The sequence below is a fragment of the Budorcas taxicolor genome, chromosome 7, assembly GCF_023091745.1.
Source record: "Budorcas taxicolor isolate Tak-1 chromosome 7, Takin1.1, whole genome shotgun sequence".
NCBI classification, from domain to species: domain Eukaryota; kingdom Metazoa; phylum Chordata; class Mammalia; order Artiodactyla; family Bovidae; genus Budorcas; species Budorcas taxicolor.
Genome location: NC_068916.1, coordinates 15,750,184 through 15,765,716, shown reverse-complemented (window position 1 = coordinate 15,765,716; position 15,533 = coordinate 15,750,184). Strand labels below are relative to the sequence as shown.

Sequence of the window (15,533 nt, the reverse complement as noted above, 5' to 3'; positions counted from 1 at the left end):
TTCTTTTATTCATTCATCACAGCCTTCTGTTCTGTTGAATATTTCCTTTTCAAATATTTATTTGTTTAGCTGTGTCGGGTCTTAGTTGCAGAATGAAGGCTCTTCATGCAGCATTCAGGCTTCTCTAATTGTGGTGCCTGGGCTTAGCTGCCCCAAGGCATGTGAGATCCTAGTTCCCCAACCAGGGATCAAACTCACCTCCCCTGCAATGGAAGGCAGATTCTTAACCACTGGACCACCAGAGAAGTCCCCGTCTGCTGGATATTTTCTAGTGCACCATTTTAATTCCCTTCTTGTTTTCATTATATTTTAAAATTATTTTCTTAGCTGTTGCCCTGGGGAGTACGATGGACATCTTAACTATTCATAATCTAGTTTGGATGAATACTAAATTAATCAGTACCTCTGTCGTCCCCTTCTCCTCTTGCCCCCAATCCCTCTGATCCCACTCGATGGACGTGAATCTGAGTGAACTCCGGGAGTTGGTGATGGACAGGGAGGCCTGGCGTGCTGCAATACATGGGGTTGCAAGAAGTCGGACACGACTGAGCGACTGACTGAACTGAACTGAATCAGTACCATACAAAAACTTCACTCCTATATAGTTGTGTTTTCTCCAACATGCTCTGTGTTATTCTTGTCATGTAAATTACATGTAAATTAAATCTTCGTACAAGCACAGTTTTATGGCTGTTGCTCTATGCAGTTGTCTTGTAAATGAGGTAGGAGACTAGCTTCACCAACCATTTCTGTCTTTTGTCACTGCTGTGTCTCAGTGTTCCAAACAGTGCTTGGCACACAGTAACTTAAAAGACCTCGGTGTGTCCCAGAGGAGCTGGAACTTACCTGCATCACTGCTGCCCCCAGACAGCTCCGACTCAGGTTGGCGCTCTAAGTCCTGGTTATTTTCAGGAGCTTAGGGAAACAGCCCTGGGGAAACAAACATCAAAGTAGGAGGGACCAGGTTAGAGCCTAGTGGATTCCAAAGTGAAGTCAAAGTCACTCAGTCGCGTCTGACTTTTTGCAACCTCATGGACTGTACAGTCCATGGAATTCTCCAGGCCAGGATACTGGAGTGGGTAGCCTTTCCCTTCTCCAGGGGATCTTCCCAGCCCAGGGATAGAACCCAGGTCTCCTGCATTGCAGCCGGATTCTTTACCAGCTGAGCCACCAGGGAAGGCCTGGTGGATTCCAAGGCCCCATCAACCCCTACAGGTCAGATTTTTTTCACAAAGTATTTTATTCATTTTTTTACTTTTATTTTTTATTTTTTTGCCTCACCCACTGCATGTGGGATCTTAGTCCCTTGACCAAGGAGGGAACCCGTGCCCCCTGCAGCGAAAGTGCAGAGTCTTAACCACTATACTGCCAGGAAAGTTCACCAACACAATATTTATAGAAGTCAGTAGGAGGAATTCCCTGGCGGTTGGGTCGGATAGTTAGGACTCTGCTTTCACTGCTGAGGGTTCAATCCCTGGTCAGGGAAGTAAGATCCAGCTAGCCCCTCGGTGTAGCCAAAAAAAAAGTCTCTGGCCTCAGGGTCTACCAAGGTGATGCCTGTGTTTCGTGGGTGTTCAGTTGATCATTCGTGTCTGACTTATAATCCCATGGACCACAGCCCGTCAGGCTCCTCTATCCATGGGATTTTCCAGGCAAGAATACTGGAGTAGGTTGCCATGTCCTCCTCCAGGGGATCTTCCTGACTCAGGGATTGAACCTGGGTCTCCTGCATTTCAGGCAGATTCTTCAAAATCTCCAGTTACCTCCTGGTGGATGATGTCTGCAGACACGTTGCGTCCATCGCAGTCCACGGTCCCTAGGGATTTACAGCAGCTCCGGGGGTAGGTGTGACCTGTCACCCTTTCAAAGGAGGAGCCAGAAAAATCTGTGTAGTTCTTCACTCCACAGCACTTGAGCTGCAGAGAGGAGAATAAACACTTGAAGGCTCCCTTTCAAATATCGAAATAATCCACACAATAGAAATCACAGTCACCATGGGTACTGTTTAGAGCAGGCAGTTGCATTATTCCAGGGCCTGTGTTAAGCACCGCCCTTCCTCACCCCATCATGGCTCAGAACCCTCCACGACTGTCATCTTACCTGAGGCAAAAGCTGAACTCTTCACCATGGCCCCTGGGGCCTGCATGATCCTCCCCATCACCTTCTCATCTCCCTGCTACGTCCCTTGAACTCACCCAGCTGCATATTGGCCTTCTCTCTGTTTCTTTTTTTTTAAATTATTTATTTATTTATGGCTGTGCTGGGGCTTCGTTGCTGCACGCGGGCTCTTCTCTAGTTGCGATGAGTGGGGGCTACTGCTTGTTGCGGTGCGCGGGCTTCTCATCGCAGTGGTTCCTTCTGTTGCAGAGCAAAGGCTCTCGGCTCGAAGGCTTCAGGAGCTGCAGCTCTCAGGCTCTAGAGCGAGGGCTCCGTAGCTGTGGTGCGTGGGCTTAGTTGCCCCTTGGCATGTGGAATCTTCCCAAATCAGGGATCGTACCCATGTCCCCTGCATTGGCAGGCAAATTCCTACCCACTGTGCCACCAGGGAAGTCCCTCCTGTCTGTCTTCTTTCTTTTTTTAATATTGACTGTTTCTTTTTATTGTTTGGTTTTTGCTAAGCAAAGGGGATGAGACGAGATGATGGTGGTGGTGGTTCACCTGCTTCAGTCGTGTCTGACTCTTGCGACCCCATCAACTGCCACCCACCAGCCTCCTCTGTCCGTGGGATTTCCCAGGCAAGAATACGGGAGGAGGTTGGTATTTCCTTTTCCATTTCTCTCTGTTTCTTAAGCACACTTGGGAAGCGTCAGCCTCAGAGTCTTTAGATGGCTGTTTTTGGAATGCTGTTCCCTCATCTACCTGCCTGACGTACTCCCTCACTTCATTCAGGTCTCCAGCCCTGTATCAGTCAGGCCAGGCTAAGTGATGCTGCATAACAGACAGGTCTTCAGTCTTAGCAGTTCATCTCTCACTCACATGACATGCTCATCCCAACCTGGCAGGAGAGCTCCACTTATCAAGGTCTCTCAGGGACTCAGGCTGGTGAAGCAGTCACCATCCAGATGGTTCCACTATTGGGGCAGAAGGCAAAGAAAGGTCTAGAGAGCCCTGCACTGACAATTACATAATTTGGCCAGGAAGTGACTCATATTACTTCTCATTGGCCAGAACTCATCAACGATCCCCAACTAACTATAAAGGACTAGGACAGGCCATCCACTGTGTGTGAAAAATAGATGACAACTATATCTAAGAGTAAACAAAAGCCTCTCTCTTTCCCTGCCTTGGTTTTCTTCACACTTAGCACTCCTGACACCAATGTTTACGTAGTGATTTCTTGTTTGTCTCCCTACCCAAGTGTCAGTAACACAGAGCAAAGGAGTTTTGTTTTGCACCCTGCTTTGTCCCTAGACACCTGAATACTGCCCAGCACACAGTAAGTGTTCAACAAAGATCCATGGAAGGACAGCCACCTAAATGTCCATAGACAGAGGAATGGATAAAGAAGATGTGTTACATATATATGATGGAATACTACTTAGCCATAAAAAGAATGAAATAATGCCATTTGCAGAAATACGGATGGACCTAGAGATGATCATACTAAGCAAAGCAAGTCAGAGAAAGGCAAGTGTCATATGACATTGCTTATATGTGGAATCTAAAGAAAAAGTAATACAAATGAACTTACAAAACAGATAAATATAGATATAGAAAACAAACTTACGGTTATCAGAGGAGGGATAAATTAGGAGTTTGGGGATTAGCAGATACACACTGCTATATATAAAATAGATAAACACAAGGACCTACTGTATAGCACAGAGAACTGTATTCAATGTTTTGTAATAAACTATAATGGAAAAGAATATGAAAAAACTATGTCTGTATAACTGAGTCACTTTGCTATACACCAGAAACAAACACAAAATTGTGAATTAACTATACTTAAATTTTAAAAGATTAATGGAAGGATTGTATGAATGAATGAGAGGTACTTTCCACTATCTCAAACTTCAGAAGCCAAAACAGGGATGCAGGCAAGTCCCCTATCCATCATGTGACGCCTCCAGAGCCTGAACTTGACCCCATACCAGTTCCTGGGTCCCAAACTCAGACAGAAAACATTCCTACAAACAGGCGATGGCTTTTCCCTTTCACATGCTTCCTGGCCTCACAGACCCTTCTCAACTATCTGCCTCGAAAGCTTAGATGACATATGCAGGCCGGTCCTGCTCTTTAAACACGAAGACTAAAGAAATAAATCCTGGGGACTTCCCGGGTGGTCCCGTGATTAAGAATCTGCCTTCCAAGGCAGGGGACGCAGGTTCGATCCCTGGTGGGGGAACTCTGATCCCACATGCCATGGGGTAACTAAGCCACAGCACCTCAACTATTGATCCCGTGTACTACAACTGGAGAGAAGTTTGCTCATCACAATGAAAGATCCCAAATACTGCAACGAAGACCCAATGTGGCCAAATAAATAAATACATATTAAAAAAGGAAATAAATCCTAACACCTCACACCCTGCTGATGGGAATATAAAATGAGCAGTTGCTGTGGAAATCAGTTCCTCATAAAAAATTAAATGTAGAATTATCAGAGATCCAGCAATTCCATTTCTGGACATACACCTAAAAGAATGGAAAACAGAGACTCGGAGAGATATTTGTACACCTGTAAACCCAAGTGTCCATTGACAGTGTGTGTGTACTGCTAAGTTGCTTCAGTCGTGTCCAACTCTTTGCAACCCCATGGACTGTAGCCTGCCAGGCTTCTCTATCCATAGCATTCTCCAGGCAAGAACACTTGAGTGGGTTGCCGTGCCCCACTCCAAGGGATCTTCTTGACCTGGGGATCGAACTCTCATCTCTTATGTCTCCTGCATTGCTAGGTGGGTTCTTTACTTCTAGCGCCACCTGGGAAGCCCCTGTCCATGGAGAGAGAAATGGATAAATAAAATGTAGTCCACCCATACAAAGGAATATTATTCAGCCTTAAAAAAGAAGGAAACTCTGACACCTGCTATACCATGGATGAACATGGAGAATGCTTAGTGAAATAAGCCAGACACAAAAAGACAAGTACTGCAAGATTCCACTTAGACAAGGTTCCTGTGTCTGAGCGTACTCAGTTGCTCAGTCATGTCCGACTCTTTGCAACACTACGGACTGTGGCCCACCAAGCTCCTCTCTCCATGGGATTCTCCAGGCAAGAATACTGGAGTGGGTGGCCATTTCCTCCTCCAGGGGATCTTCCTGACCCAGAGATAGAACCTGTATCTCCTGCATTGCAGGCAGATTCTTTACCAAGCCCATATGAGGTCCCTAGACTCTTGAGAGTCCCTTGGACTGCAAGGAGATCCAACCAGTCCATCCTAAAGGAAATCAGTCCTGAAGGTTCATTGGAAGGACTGATGTTGAAGCTGAAACTCCAGTACTTTGGCCACCTGATGTGAAGAACTGACTCATTTGAAAAGACACTGATGCTGGGAAAGATTGAAGGCGGGAGGAGAAGGAGATGACAGAGGATGAGATGGTTGGATGGTATCACCAACTCAATGGACATGAGTTTGAGTGAACTCCGGGAGTTGGTGATGGCCAGGGAGGCCTGGCGTGCTGCAGTCCATGGGGTCATAAAGAGTTGGACACGACTGAGCAACTGAACTGGAGTCATATTCCCAGAGCATTGTAGAATGGAGGGTGGTGGCTGCCTGGGGCTGAGGGAGGGAGAAGGAGCCTTTGTGGTTAAAGGGGACAGTTTCAGGTGTGGAGAGGCAGGCTGGCGACGGTTGCACAACCATGTGGATGTGCTTAACGCCACCAAACTGAGCAATTAAAAATGGTTAAGACGGTAAATTCACGTTATGTCTTTTCTGAATGTGACTCTCACCTTCTCCATGACCACATTCCATCGCATGGAATAGTCATCTGGCTCCTTGTAACCTCTGTAATTCTTCCTCAGGGTCACGAAGTTGTGCTCCAAGGCCACTTCTCGAACCTCAGCGATGAAACGGGGAGCGGTGAGCACAGAAAACAGCAAGGTGCCCATTTGGTGAGGTTTCTTGGGGACTCAGGGTGGGGGCGGGGAAGGGGACTTCCCGTCTGCTTCCTTCCTGGCCCCTCCACCAGCCAGGGGTCTGCGCCGAGGGAGGAAGAACTCAGGCTACCGTCGGGCCTGCCCCCCACCCCCCAGAGGGACACAAGCAAGAGCGTGGGTGTGGAGCCCAGCTCAACTGGCTGCGTTCATCCTCGCAAACCGTTTTGAATCATCTGCTCTTTTGAATCGCCCACTCGCCCGCTACGCCCCCGACTGGGTTGCAATTCGATTAGGGACTTGAAAATCATCTTTAGCAACTGAATCTCTCTCTGCACAAAAGGCGCGACTTTAATTTTCTATGTGCGTGCGTGTGTATGTGTGCGTGTGTCTAAATAGAGGTTTAAATTTAAAACCTTTTTTTTTTCCCCCCAAAGAGGTAAAATAATCCCATGGTTCAAAATTCATAAAGCACAGACGGTAAATCATGAAAAGTCTCCCTCCCACTTTTTTCTTCCAGCCGACAAGTTTCTCCCACTCCATCACAGGGTCACATTGTCCTGTGTCCCCAAAGAGATACACTATGTGTGTCAAAGCAGAGTACTCTCCTTATTGTTCTCCTTGCTTCCTACTACTCTCTCTCACTGTTCCGCATCCGGCTACTCTCATCATTCGGCGTCCGGCTGTTTTCAACAAGCGCATTAGCGGCTCTTCGTAGCCTGCTCAAATCCCGGGGGCTTCGCTTATTTCTGGGTCCGGGAGCCTGACTTCCCGCTGCCAACGACCGAGGGGCTCTACGTGGCCTCTCAGTACGCATGCGCCGTGGGAGCAGCCCGTAAACAATGACTGGTGAGAGGTGGTGGAGCAATACTGCAGCTTTCTCGCCCCTTGGGTGGGGAAAATAGTTGCGTGCTCTTTGCGTCCCAACCAGGATTGATCCCAGTTGTGCCGTGTAAGCTTTTAGGGGCTACATTCCCTTCCCTGCCTCACTGCTCATGCCCCCTACTGGTGCTTCTTGGGATCATCACTCAAACCAGGAGCCTTCAAATCCTTGTCTCAGGGTGGGCCTCGCCGGAGGTAAACAAGAACTACGTTCTGGAGAATGTAGCCTCTGTTCATAGAGCCTCCTCCTTCCTTCTTTCCAGCTGCATCAGGCTCCCTTGTCTGGATTATTATAAATTATAATCCCCTCCCGCCAAACTGACGCTCCACGAGGACAGAAGCGATCTTCTGCACATCCTGGTACATGTATGTCATGCTGCCCACAAACAAGCATATCCTTGGATAATTCCTAGAGACCAGATGGTTGGGTCAAAGCATACGTGCTTTGCCATTTTGATAGATATTGCTAAACAGCCCTCTATTTTGAACTCATTTCAAAACCGCAACAATTTTCACAGCGTTTCCCATTACCATCCCCCGCAAGCCTCACCGCAAATGCAGGAGAGAGGTCAAATTAACCCAGCAGGTTTTTTGAGGACAGCCTTGGCGGAGAGAGCTGAGGTTTTTGGCTTTTGCACCCTATTTCTAGAGACTCAGTCTCCCACCGTCACCAGATCTTGGAGGGCGTGGGTGCCTGGCGGGGGCGGGGTGGGGATGGGGCCCGCGGAGGGGAGGAGGTGGGGCCCTATTGGTTCCATCTATTTCTAATGTGGAGTGGGAGAAGCCATACTGTACTTACAACCGGGAAGAAGGCAAGGCCCACCGTGGAAGCCATGATTTCCACAGTGAGGATGATGACCATGACCAAGAAGCCCTGGAAGACACGGGGCGGGGCGGGGTGGGGCGGGGGGGCTGAGGCTGGGAGCCTGCTGGGAGTCCTCCCACCCCAACCCCCACCCCCAGGCCACCCTGTAGCCTCTCCAGTTTGAAAGACTTCACTCCTGGCATTGGGTGGTGGTGGGCTGGGAGGTGGGGTGGGTAGTGGGGGTAGCAGGGTGGGGGGGTTTGGGGGGATTTTATTTCTTCCCTGTGTCATTTTCCTGGATGTCGTTCAGGATGCTGGCAGCAGGGTATTCCTAAGAGCTAATAGCTAGAACCCCGTTTCATGTCCAGCACTTTCTGGGAGTCCCAGAGCCCTAAGAGGGGACTTCTGACTCTGTGTGCAGACAGCAGGTCCTGAGTACGTGCCAAGTCACTTCAGTCGTGTCCGACTCTTTGCGACCCCATAGGCTATACCCCGCCAGGCTCCTCTGTGCATGGGCTTCTCCAGGCAAGAATACTGCAGTGGGTTGCCATGCCCTCCTCCAGGGGGTCGAACCTGAGTCTCCTGCATTTCCTGCACTGGCAGTGTGGTTCCTTAGCACTAGCACCCATCTAGGAAGTCCAGATAGCAGGGACGATAGAAAAGCAGGAGGGACAGTAGGGACAGAGAACAGAGGCAGGAGGGCATTCCCCAGCAGTCCAGTGGTTAGAACTCCATGCTTTCACTGCTGAGGGCCCAGGTTCAATCCCTGGTCAGGGCACTAAAATCCCACAACCTGTGCTTTGTGGCCAAAAAAGGAAAAGTTGCCGGGAGAAGAAGCAGGGCCAATAAATCTCAGATATGTAAATTGGGGGGAAGGGTGATAAGACTGAAGGGGAGATGCCAGATGACAGGTGGATGAGCGCCAGGGAGAAAATATCAACATAAGCTGCCTCATGCTTCCGATGAAATTCACATGCCTAGGGGGAAACAGTGGGAAATACTGTGAAGGGAAGGGGTGTCCAAGAAAGGTCAGCTACTGGTCTCCTTTCATCTATTTCTACCTATGCCTATTATTACTATCAGTCCCATGGACAGCAGATCAAACCAGTCAGTCCTAAACGAAATCAACCCTGAATACTCATTGGAAGGGCTGATGCTGAAGCTGAAGCTCCAGCACTTTGGCCACCTGATTCGAAGAGCCGGCTCATTGGAAAAGATTCCAATGCTGGGAAAGATTGAGGGCAAGAGGAGAAGGGGGCGAGAGAGGATGAGATGGTTGGATGGCATCACCGACTCAATGGGCATGAGTCTGAGCAGACTCCGGGAGATGGTGAAGGACAAGGGAGCCTGGTGTGCTGTAGTCCATGGAGTCGTAAAGAGTCAGTTACAACTGAACAACAGCAATAGTATTTCCCAACCTCTGGGTGAGTGAGGCATCCAGAAGACAGATAGCCAGGCATTGAAAAGTCCTATTGGTGACTTCTTCAGAATCTGTCCTGAGTCTACCCACTTCTAATGCCCTCCAGGGCCCCAGTGGGTCTAGCCCAGACTATCTCCCATCGGTTCAAACACAGTCCTTCCACTCCGGTCCTTCCCTCACGGTGTTCCCTCCACAGCCACCAGAGGGCGCATCTGTCAGGGCACAACTCTGCTCAGATCCCTCCGTGGCTCCCAATTCCATCAAAAGGACTTTACTTTTGTGGATGAGGTCTCAGAGGATTTGGATGGACCGGAGGCCAAGGGTAAAGTCGATTGAACTTGCCACTGGGTTGGACTGTGGTGTGAGAGCGAAGACTCTTTGATCCTTCCAGATTAAACTATGGATAAAATAGTGCCCACAGGGACTTCCCTGGAGATCCAGTGATTAAAACTCCCTGATTCCACTGCAGGGGGAACAAGTTCCATCATCATATGCTGGGCTTTAAGGCTAAAAAGCAAAAAGTGCCCCCCCCACCATGTTATTGATCCTGTATGCATCCTAGACAGCATATTATAAAGCAGAGACATCAGTTTGCAGACAAAGGTCTGTATAGTCAAAGCTATGGTTTTTCCAGTAGTCATGTATGGCTGTGAGAGTTGGACCATAAAGAAAGCTGAGCCCTGAAGATTTGATGCTTTTGAACTGTGATGCTGCAGAAGACTCTTGAGAGTCCTTTGGACGGCAAGACCAAACCAGTCAATCCTGAAGGAAATCAACCCTGGATATTCATTGGAAGGACTGATGTGAAGCTGAAGCTCCAATACTTTAGCCACCTGATGCGAAGAACCAAATCATTGGAAAAGACCCTGATGCTTGGAAAGATTGAGGGCAGGAGGAGAACGGGATGACAGAGGATTAAATGGTTGGATGACACTACCAACTCGATGGACATGAGTTTGCGCAAACTCCGGGAGATAGTGAAGGACAGGGAAGTCTGGGGTGCTGCAGTCCACAGGGTTGCCAAAGGTCGGACACGAACATGACTGAGAGGCTAAAGAACAACAACATCCTATAGGAGAGAAAATGAAATATTGCAGGCACAGGACTGGTTCAATAATACTTGTTAAATGAAGTAATCAAGAAAACTAGAGATGATAGATATTCAGGGAGGTGGAGAGTGAGGACGGATTCTTTAAAAGTGGGGCATGTTGACTCCCTAGGAGATGGCTAGAGCAAGGATCACCTTGAAACCTCTAAATCAAAACCACTGGAATTTTACAGCAACACAGTAGGGGAAGATGCTGGAGGCAGGGACTTTCCTGGTGGTCCAGTGGTGAAGAATCTGCCTTCAATGCAAGAGATACCAGTGTGATCCCTTGTCTGGGCACTAAGATCCTACACACCTCAGAGCAACTAAGATGCTGTGCTCCAACTAGAGAAGCCCTTTGGCCACAAGGAAAGATCCTCCCTACCCCAACCAAGACCAGACAGAGCCAGAAAAAAAAAAAAAAGAGAGAGGCAGTGCTTGTTTAAAAACAAAACAAAAAAGGTGTGGAGACAGATTCAACTTAAAATGGGATGATCAGTTCAGACAAGATTGTTAGAGAAGTGGGAATGGGGGCTCCGGGAGCTGCACGCTGGGGAGACATTTGGCCAAGGCTGCATGTGAGAAAGAGTGAGACACGTAAAACCTGTGACATGATCTGATGAGCATGCTCAAAACATTCATACTCCATGCATCTGGCCACGCACTTGTACTGCGTGGCAGTTACTATAGTGTTGTCTTCATGGGGGACATATACCTGGGCCATCAGCACAGAGCAGTGTGCACAGAGCAGATCTGAGCATAATGGAAACTAGCAAAGACAGAGGAGGACTGGGTGGGCCAGGCAGTAAGTGCAATAGTATGTCACACAGTTAGGAAAAAAACAAAAAGAAATCAGATCCCTACCTCACACCACACACACACAATCAAACTCCCAAAGACTGAAGAGCTAAGAGTGAGAAAGGAAGACTTAAAATCACGGGAAGAAAACCTAGGAGGGTATAATTTATGCACTTGGGTAGGGGAGGGGTTCTAAATGAGACCCATCATAAAGAATAAGACGGGACTCCTCTGGTGGTGCAGTGGATAGGAACCTGCTCGCCAGTGCATAGGACACGGGTTCAATCCCTGGTCCGGGAAGATTCCACATGCCTCAGAGCAACTAAGCCTTGCAGCACAACTACTGAGCCCACACGCTGCAACTTCTGAAGACTCGAGCCTGTCCTCTAGTCCTAGACCCTGTCCTCCATCCACAAGAGAAGCCTGAACACTGCAACAGAGAGTAGCCCGCTGCTTGCCGCTAGAGAGACGCACGCAGCGATGAAGACCAAACACAGCCATAACTAAACAACTCTTTAAAGTTATTAAAAAAAAGAAAAAGATGTTTGCATCTGGTGTTCTGAAAAAGACACCATAAACACTATAAAATAGGAAACATCAAAGGAGTTTAGAACACCTGCAAGGAAGGATTCAGACATGTCGGAGGAGTTGTGGGGTCTGTGTGCAGATGCAACTTACAAACAAGAGGGTGCCTCTGCTTTCCTTGGCTGCTCCATGCCGCCTGGCGAAGCCAAGTAACACCGTGACGCTGCCCATCACCAGGCACAGGTAGCCAACATGAAACAGGTATGCAGAGGACAGCCCAAGGACCTTGGTCAGGACAGCCCCTCTGAAATTCACATAGATGCTCAGACCAATGAGGATCATGCCAGAGAGCTTTAGAACAGAAAACAGGGGGAGCAATCTGTTAGTTGTATACAAACCAAACGCCTGGAGGAGGCAACAAAGGCCAACAAAATCAGCAAAAACATTTCAAAACTCATAATGCCCAGAGCTGGTGAGGATGTAGAGAAACTTTCCATACACTGCTGCCAGGCCACAGCCTTTTTTGAGGGAAGGGGCAGGAGGATATTTTGTAATTAGTATTTTAAACCTTCAAGGTTTTGTGGTAAAACTTTTTACCCAGAAATTCCATTTCTGGACATTCAACCTAGGAAAAATAATCACATATGATGAGCCTCAGAACCAGGGAAAAATGTTGGAAATAATTGAAGCAACCAGTAATGCAGATTGGGTAGGTAAATCATGGCACCACCTTGCAACGGGATCCTAGACAGTTATTTTAAATGATGCTTGTAAGACAGAGGGTGGCACATTTTTTTTTGGAAAAGTCCCCAACATTGTGAGCTTTGCAGGCCATACATTCTCAATTGAAATGACTCAGCCAGTGTATCGGATTGCAGCCACACATGTGCGTGCATGCATGAGCAGCCACTTCAATTGTGTTTGACTTTTTGTGACCCCATGGACTGTAGCTGCCAGGCTCCTCTGTCCATGGGATTCTCCAGGCAAGAATACTGAAGTGGGTTGCCATGCCCACCTCCAGGGGATCTTCCCAACCCAAGGATCGAACCCACATTTCATGCGGCTCCTGCATTGCAGGCAGATTCTTTACTGCTGAGCCACCTGGGAAGCCCCGCCATACACAATTCATAAACAAATTTATTTTATTTACAAATAAATTTTATCTATTTACAACATTGTACTTCACCAACTTCTGTTGCAGGAGCATGTTTATTGATACACAAAAATGTTTTTAAGGCCTATATTTAAAAAAAAATAGATTGTCAGCAGTCATAGTCCTTGGTATTTATCTCACAGAGTTGAAAACTTATGTTCACATAAAAACCTGCACATGGATGTTTCTAGCAGCTTTATCCATAGCTGCCAAAACTTGGAAGGCACCAAGATGGCCTTCAGCATATGAATGGATAAATAAACTATGGTACATCCAAACAATGGACTATTGGCACTAAAAAAAGCATGAGCTGTCAAAGCCGGTAAAAGACATAGAGGAAACTTACAGGCATATTGCTGTTGGAAGAAGCCAATCTGAAAAGGCTACATGGTTTATGATTCCAAGCATATGACATTCGGGAAAAGGCATAACTATGGAGACAGAAGGAAGGTCAGTAGTTGCCAGGGGCTGGGGGCGGGGGGGTGACAGGTGAAGCATAGAGGATTTTTAGGGCAATGAAACTATTCATACGATGCTGACATGGTACATACACTTGTGAAAAGCCATCGGATGTACACCAGGCAGTCCCTGGCAGTTCAGTAGTTAGGACTCCATGCTTGCACTGCAGGGGGCACGGGTTCGATCCCTGGTTGGGGACCTAAGATCCTGCAAGCTGGAAGGCACGGCCGACAGAGAAAACCACGTACAATGTACAAGGTTATAATGATAGCAGTGTCTTGCCTGCGTGCTCAGTCGTGTCCGACTCTTTGCAGCCTGGTAGACTGTAACGCGCCAGGCTCCTCTGTCCATGGAAATTTTCAGGCAAGAATACTGGAGTGGGTTGCCATTTCCTCCTCCAGGCGATCCCCACCCAGGGACAGAACTCTCCTGAATTGGTAGGCAGATTCTTTACCACTGTGCCACCTGGGAAGCCCCTGATTTCAATGTAGGTTCATTATAACAAATGGACCACTCTGATTTGGAATGTTGACAGCAAAGGAGGCTGTGCATGTGTGGGGGGCAAGGCGTACGTGCGGAGTCTTGGTACCTTCTGTTCGATTTTGCTGTGAACCTAAAAGTTCTCTAAAAAGAAGTCTATTTAAAAGGAGGAAAAACTTGCAATTTTTCAAAAGAGAAAAAAAATGGAGATTGTAAAGCAGTCACATACCACATTTATGTTGCTGTTTTTAAAGGTACATAGAAAGGTCTGGAAGGATATAATAACGATATTTATTGAGCCATGTTCCCATGACAGGCATCAGCCTTTTAAATGCGTTATCTTGTTTCAGTCAGTTCAGTTCAGTCGCTCAGTCGTGTCTGACTCTTTGCGACCCCATGAATCGCAGCACGCCAGGCCTCCCTGTCCATCACCAACTCCCGGAGTTCACTCAGACTCACATCCATCGAGTCAGTGATGCCATCCAGCCATCTCATCCTCTGTCGTCCCCTTCTTCTCCTGCCCCCAATCCCTCCCAGCATCAGAGTCTTTTCCAATGAGTCAACTCTTCGCATGAGGTGGCCAAAGTACTGGAGTTTCAGCTTTAGCATCATTTAATTCCCATCAAAATGATGCCACACAGGTGAAGAGAGTAGGAGTAATATTTAATTTCCTTCTCTTTCCTGGCAACCTTTCCTCATACAGTCTTACTGTTGAAAACAAAGACTGCTTCAGCAGTGCACATTTCAGGTTACTTTTTTTTTTTTTTTAATTTGTTTGCCCCGGGTCTTAGTTGCGGCATGTGAGATCTAGTTCCTGGACCAGGGATCAAACCCGTGTCCCCTGTGTTGAGAACACAGGATCTTAACCACTGGACCATCAGGGAAGTCCCATGGGTTACTTTGTAGTAAGAAAAAAAAAATGGTTTGAAAAATGTAAAGGACCAAGAGCAGAACCATTCTCTCCTGCCTTTCCAAACAACTTTCATTTTCTGCAGGGTTTGCCTTAGAGCTGAGTTCTTCCACCATTGACCCCCAGGTCCCCCAGAGTACACAATTCTGCTTGATTTAGCAGCTCTGGGTTGGTGGAGGCGACGCCTGTTCCCAGTGCATCCTGCTCCTCGTCCGTCTGCCCTACATCCCTCCTGGGTCCCTGGGGACAACAGATCCGGATGCCAGCGAATTTGGATCAACTTATTTCTGTCTTTGAAGGAGCCAGCCATGGAGGAAGGGCTGCAAAGCCCCAGGGTCCAGGTTGTGACATACTTACAGCAGTAACACCACTGAAGAAAGAAAACAGTTTCTTCAACGAATAATGTGGAGTGTGCGTTTCAGCCATGTCAGCCAGACTGGGGTGCCCTGACCGGTTAAGTCAGCATCTTCCTAAACCTCTGGGCTCCTGCTTCCCAAGATGGTAGAGGTCTGGGGAGTGGGGTGGGGTTACCAAAGCTGACTTGCTCTGCCCCTCTCTCTCCTGGCTGCCTGATCCTCAGCTGGGGAGGGGCCCCAACAGCTGCCCCTCTTCAGTCACAGCCTTCATCACATCACAATCAGAGGCTGGAGCGAGGCTCCCAGCAGCAGGGAAGTGAGTGCGCCGAACTGCACCCTGCTGGTTCTTCATCAGGAATGGAGAAGTCACTCTGTTACGCCCCGCCCCCAGATGCTACCCAGGACCTACAGGGATAATGCTCAACGTTATAGTGGTCAACATTATTGACCACTCATGTGGCTGATGCCCCTGCTGACTGGGGCCTCCAAGTGGATACGTGTGTGGGCCGTCCAACTCATGGCTGTGTTCCCACAGCCTGATACACAGTGGTGCTCAAGAAACCGCTGTGGAATGAATGAACGAAGAGGTTCCATGAAGCAGGAATCCAGCTACAAGCC

At 48.1% G+C, this 15,533-nt stretch overlaps 1 protein-coding gene across 1 annotated transcript; it reads right to left on the bottom strand.

The window, feature by feature from the left end:
* Positions 1–891: 891 nt before the first annotated feature.
* TSPAN16 (tetraspanin 16) lies at positions 892–14,985 on the bottom strand. The gene is made up of 6 exons (XM_052644255.1): positions 14,917–14,985; positions 11,711–11,908; positions 7,722–7,796; positions 5,897–6,004; positions 1,764–1,916; positions 892–930 (listed from the first exon to the last, which is right to left on the bottom strand). The coding sequence occupies exons 1-6, from the start codon at positions 14,983–14,985 to the stop codon at positions 892–894; spliced, it is 642 nt and encodes a 213-aa protein (XP_052500215.1).
* Positions 14,986–15,533: the final 548 nt, after the last annotated feature.

Bases quoted from the DNA above. Each gene is read 5' to 3' on its own strand.
- TSPAN16 (XM_052644255.1), bottom strand. From the start codon at position 14,985: ATGGCTGAAACGCACACTCCACATTATTCGTTGAAGAAACTGTTTTCT. The intron at 7,797-11,710 runs GTAAGTTGCATC...CGTGTCTTCCAG, and splicing joins GCAGAGGCACCCTCTTGTTT to GGCTTCTTGGTCATGGTCAT. The intron at 931-1,763 runs GTAACTGGAGAT...TTGTTTCCCCAG, and splicing joins CAGACATCATCCACCAGGAG to GGCTGTTTCCCTAAGCTCCT.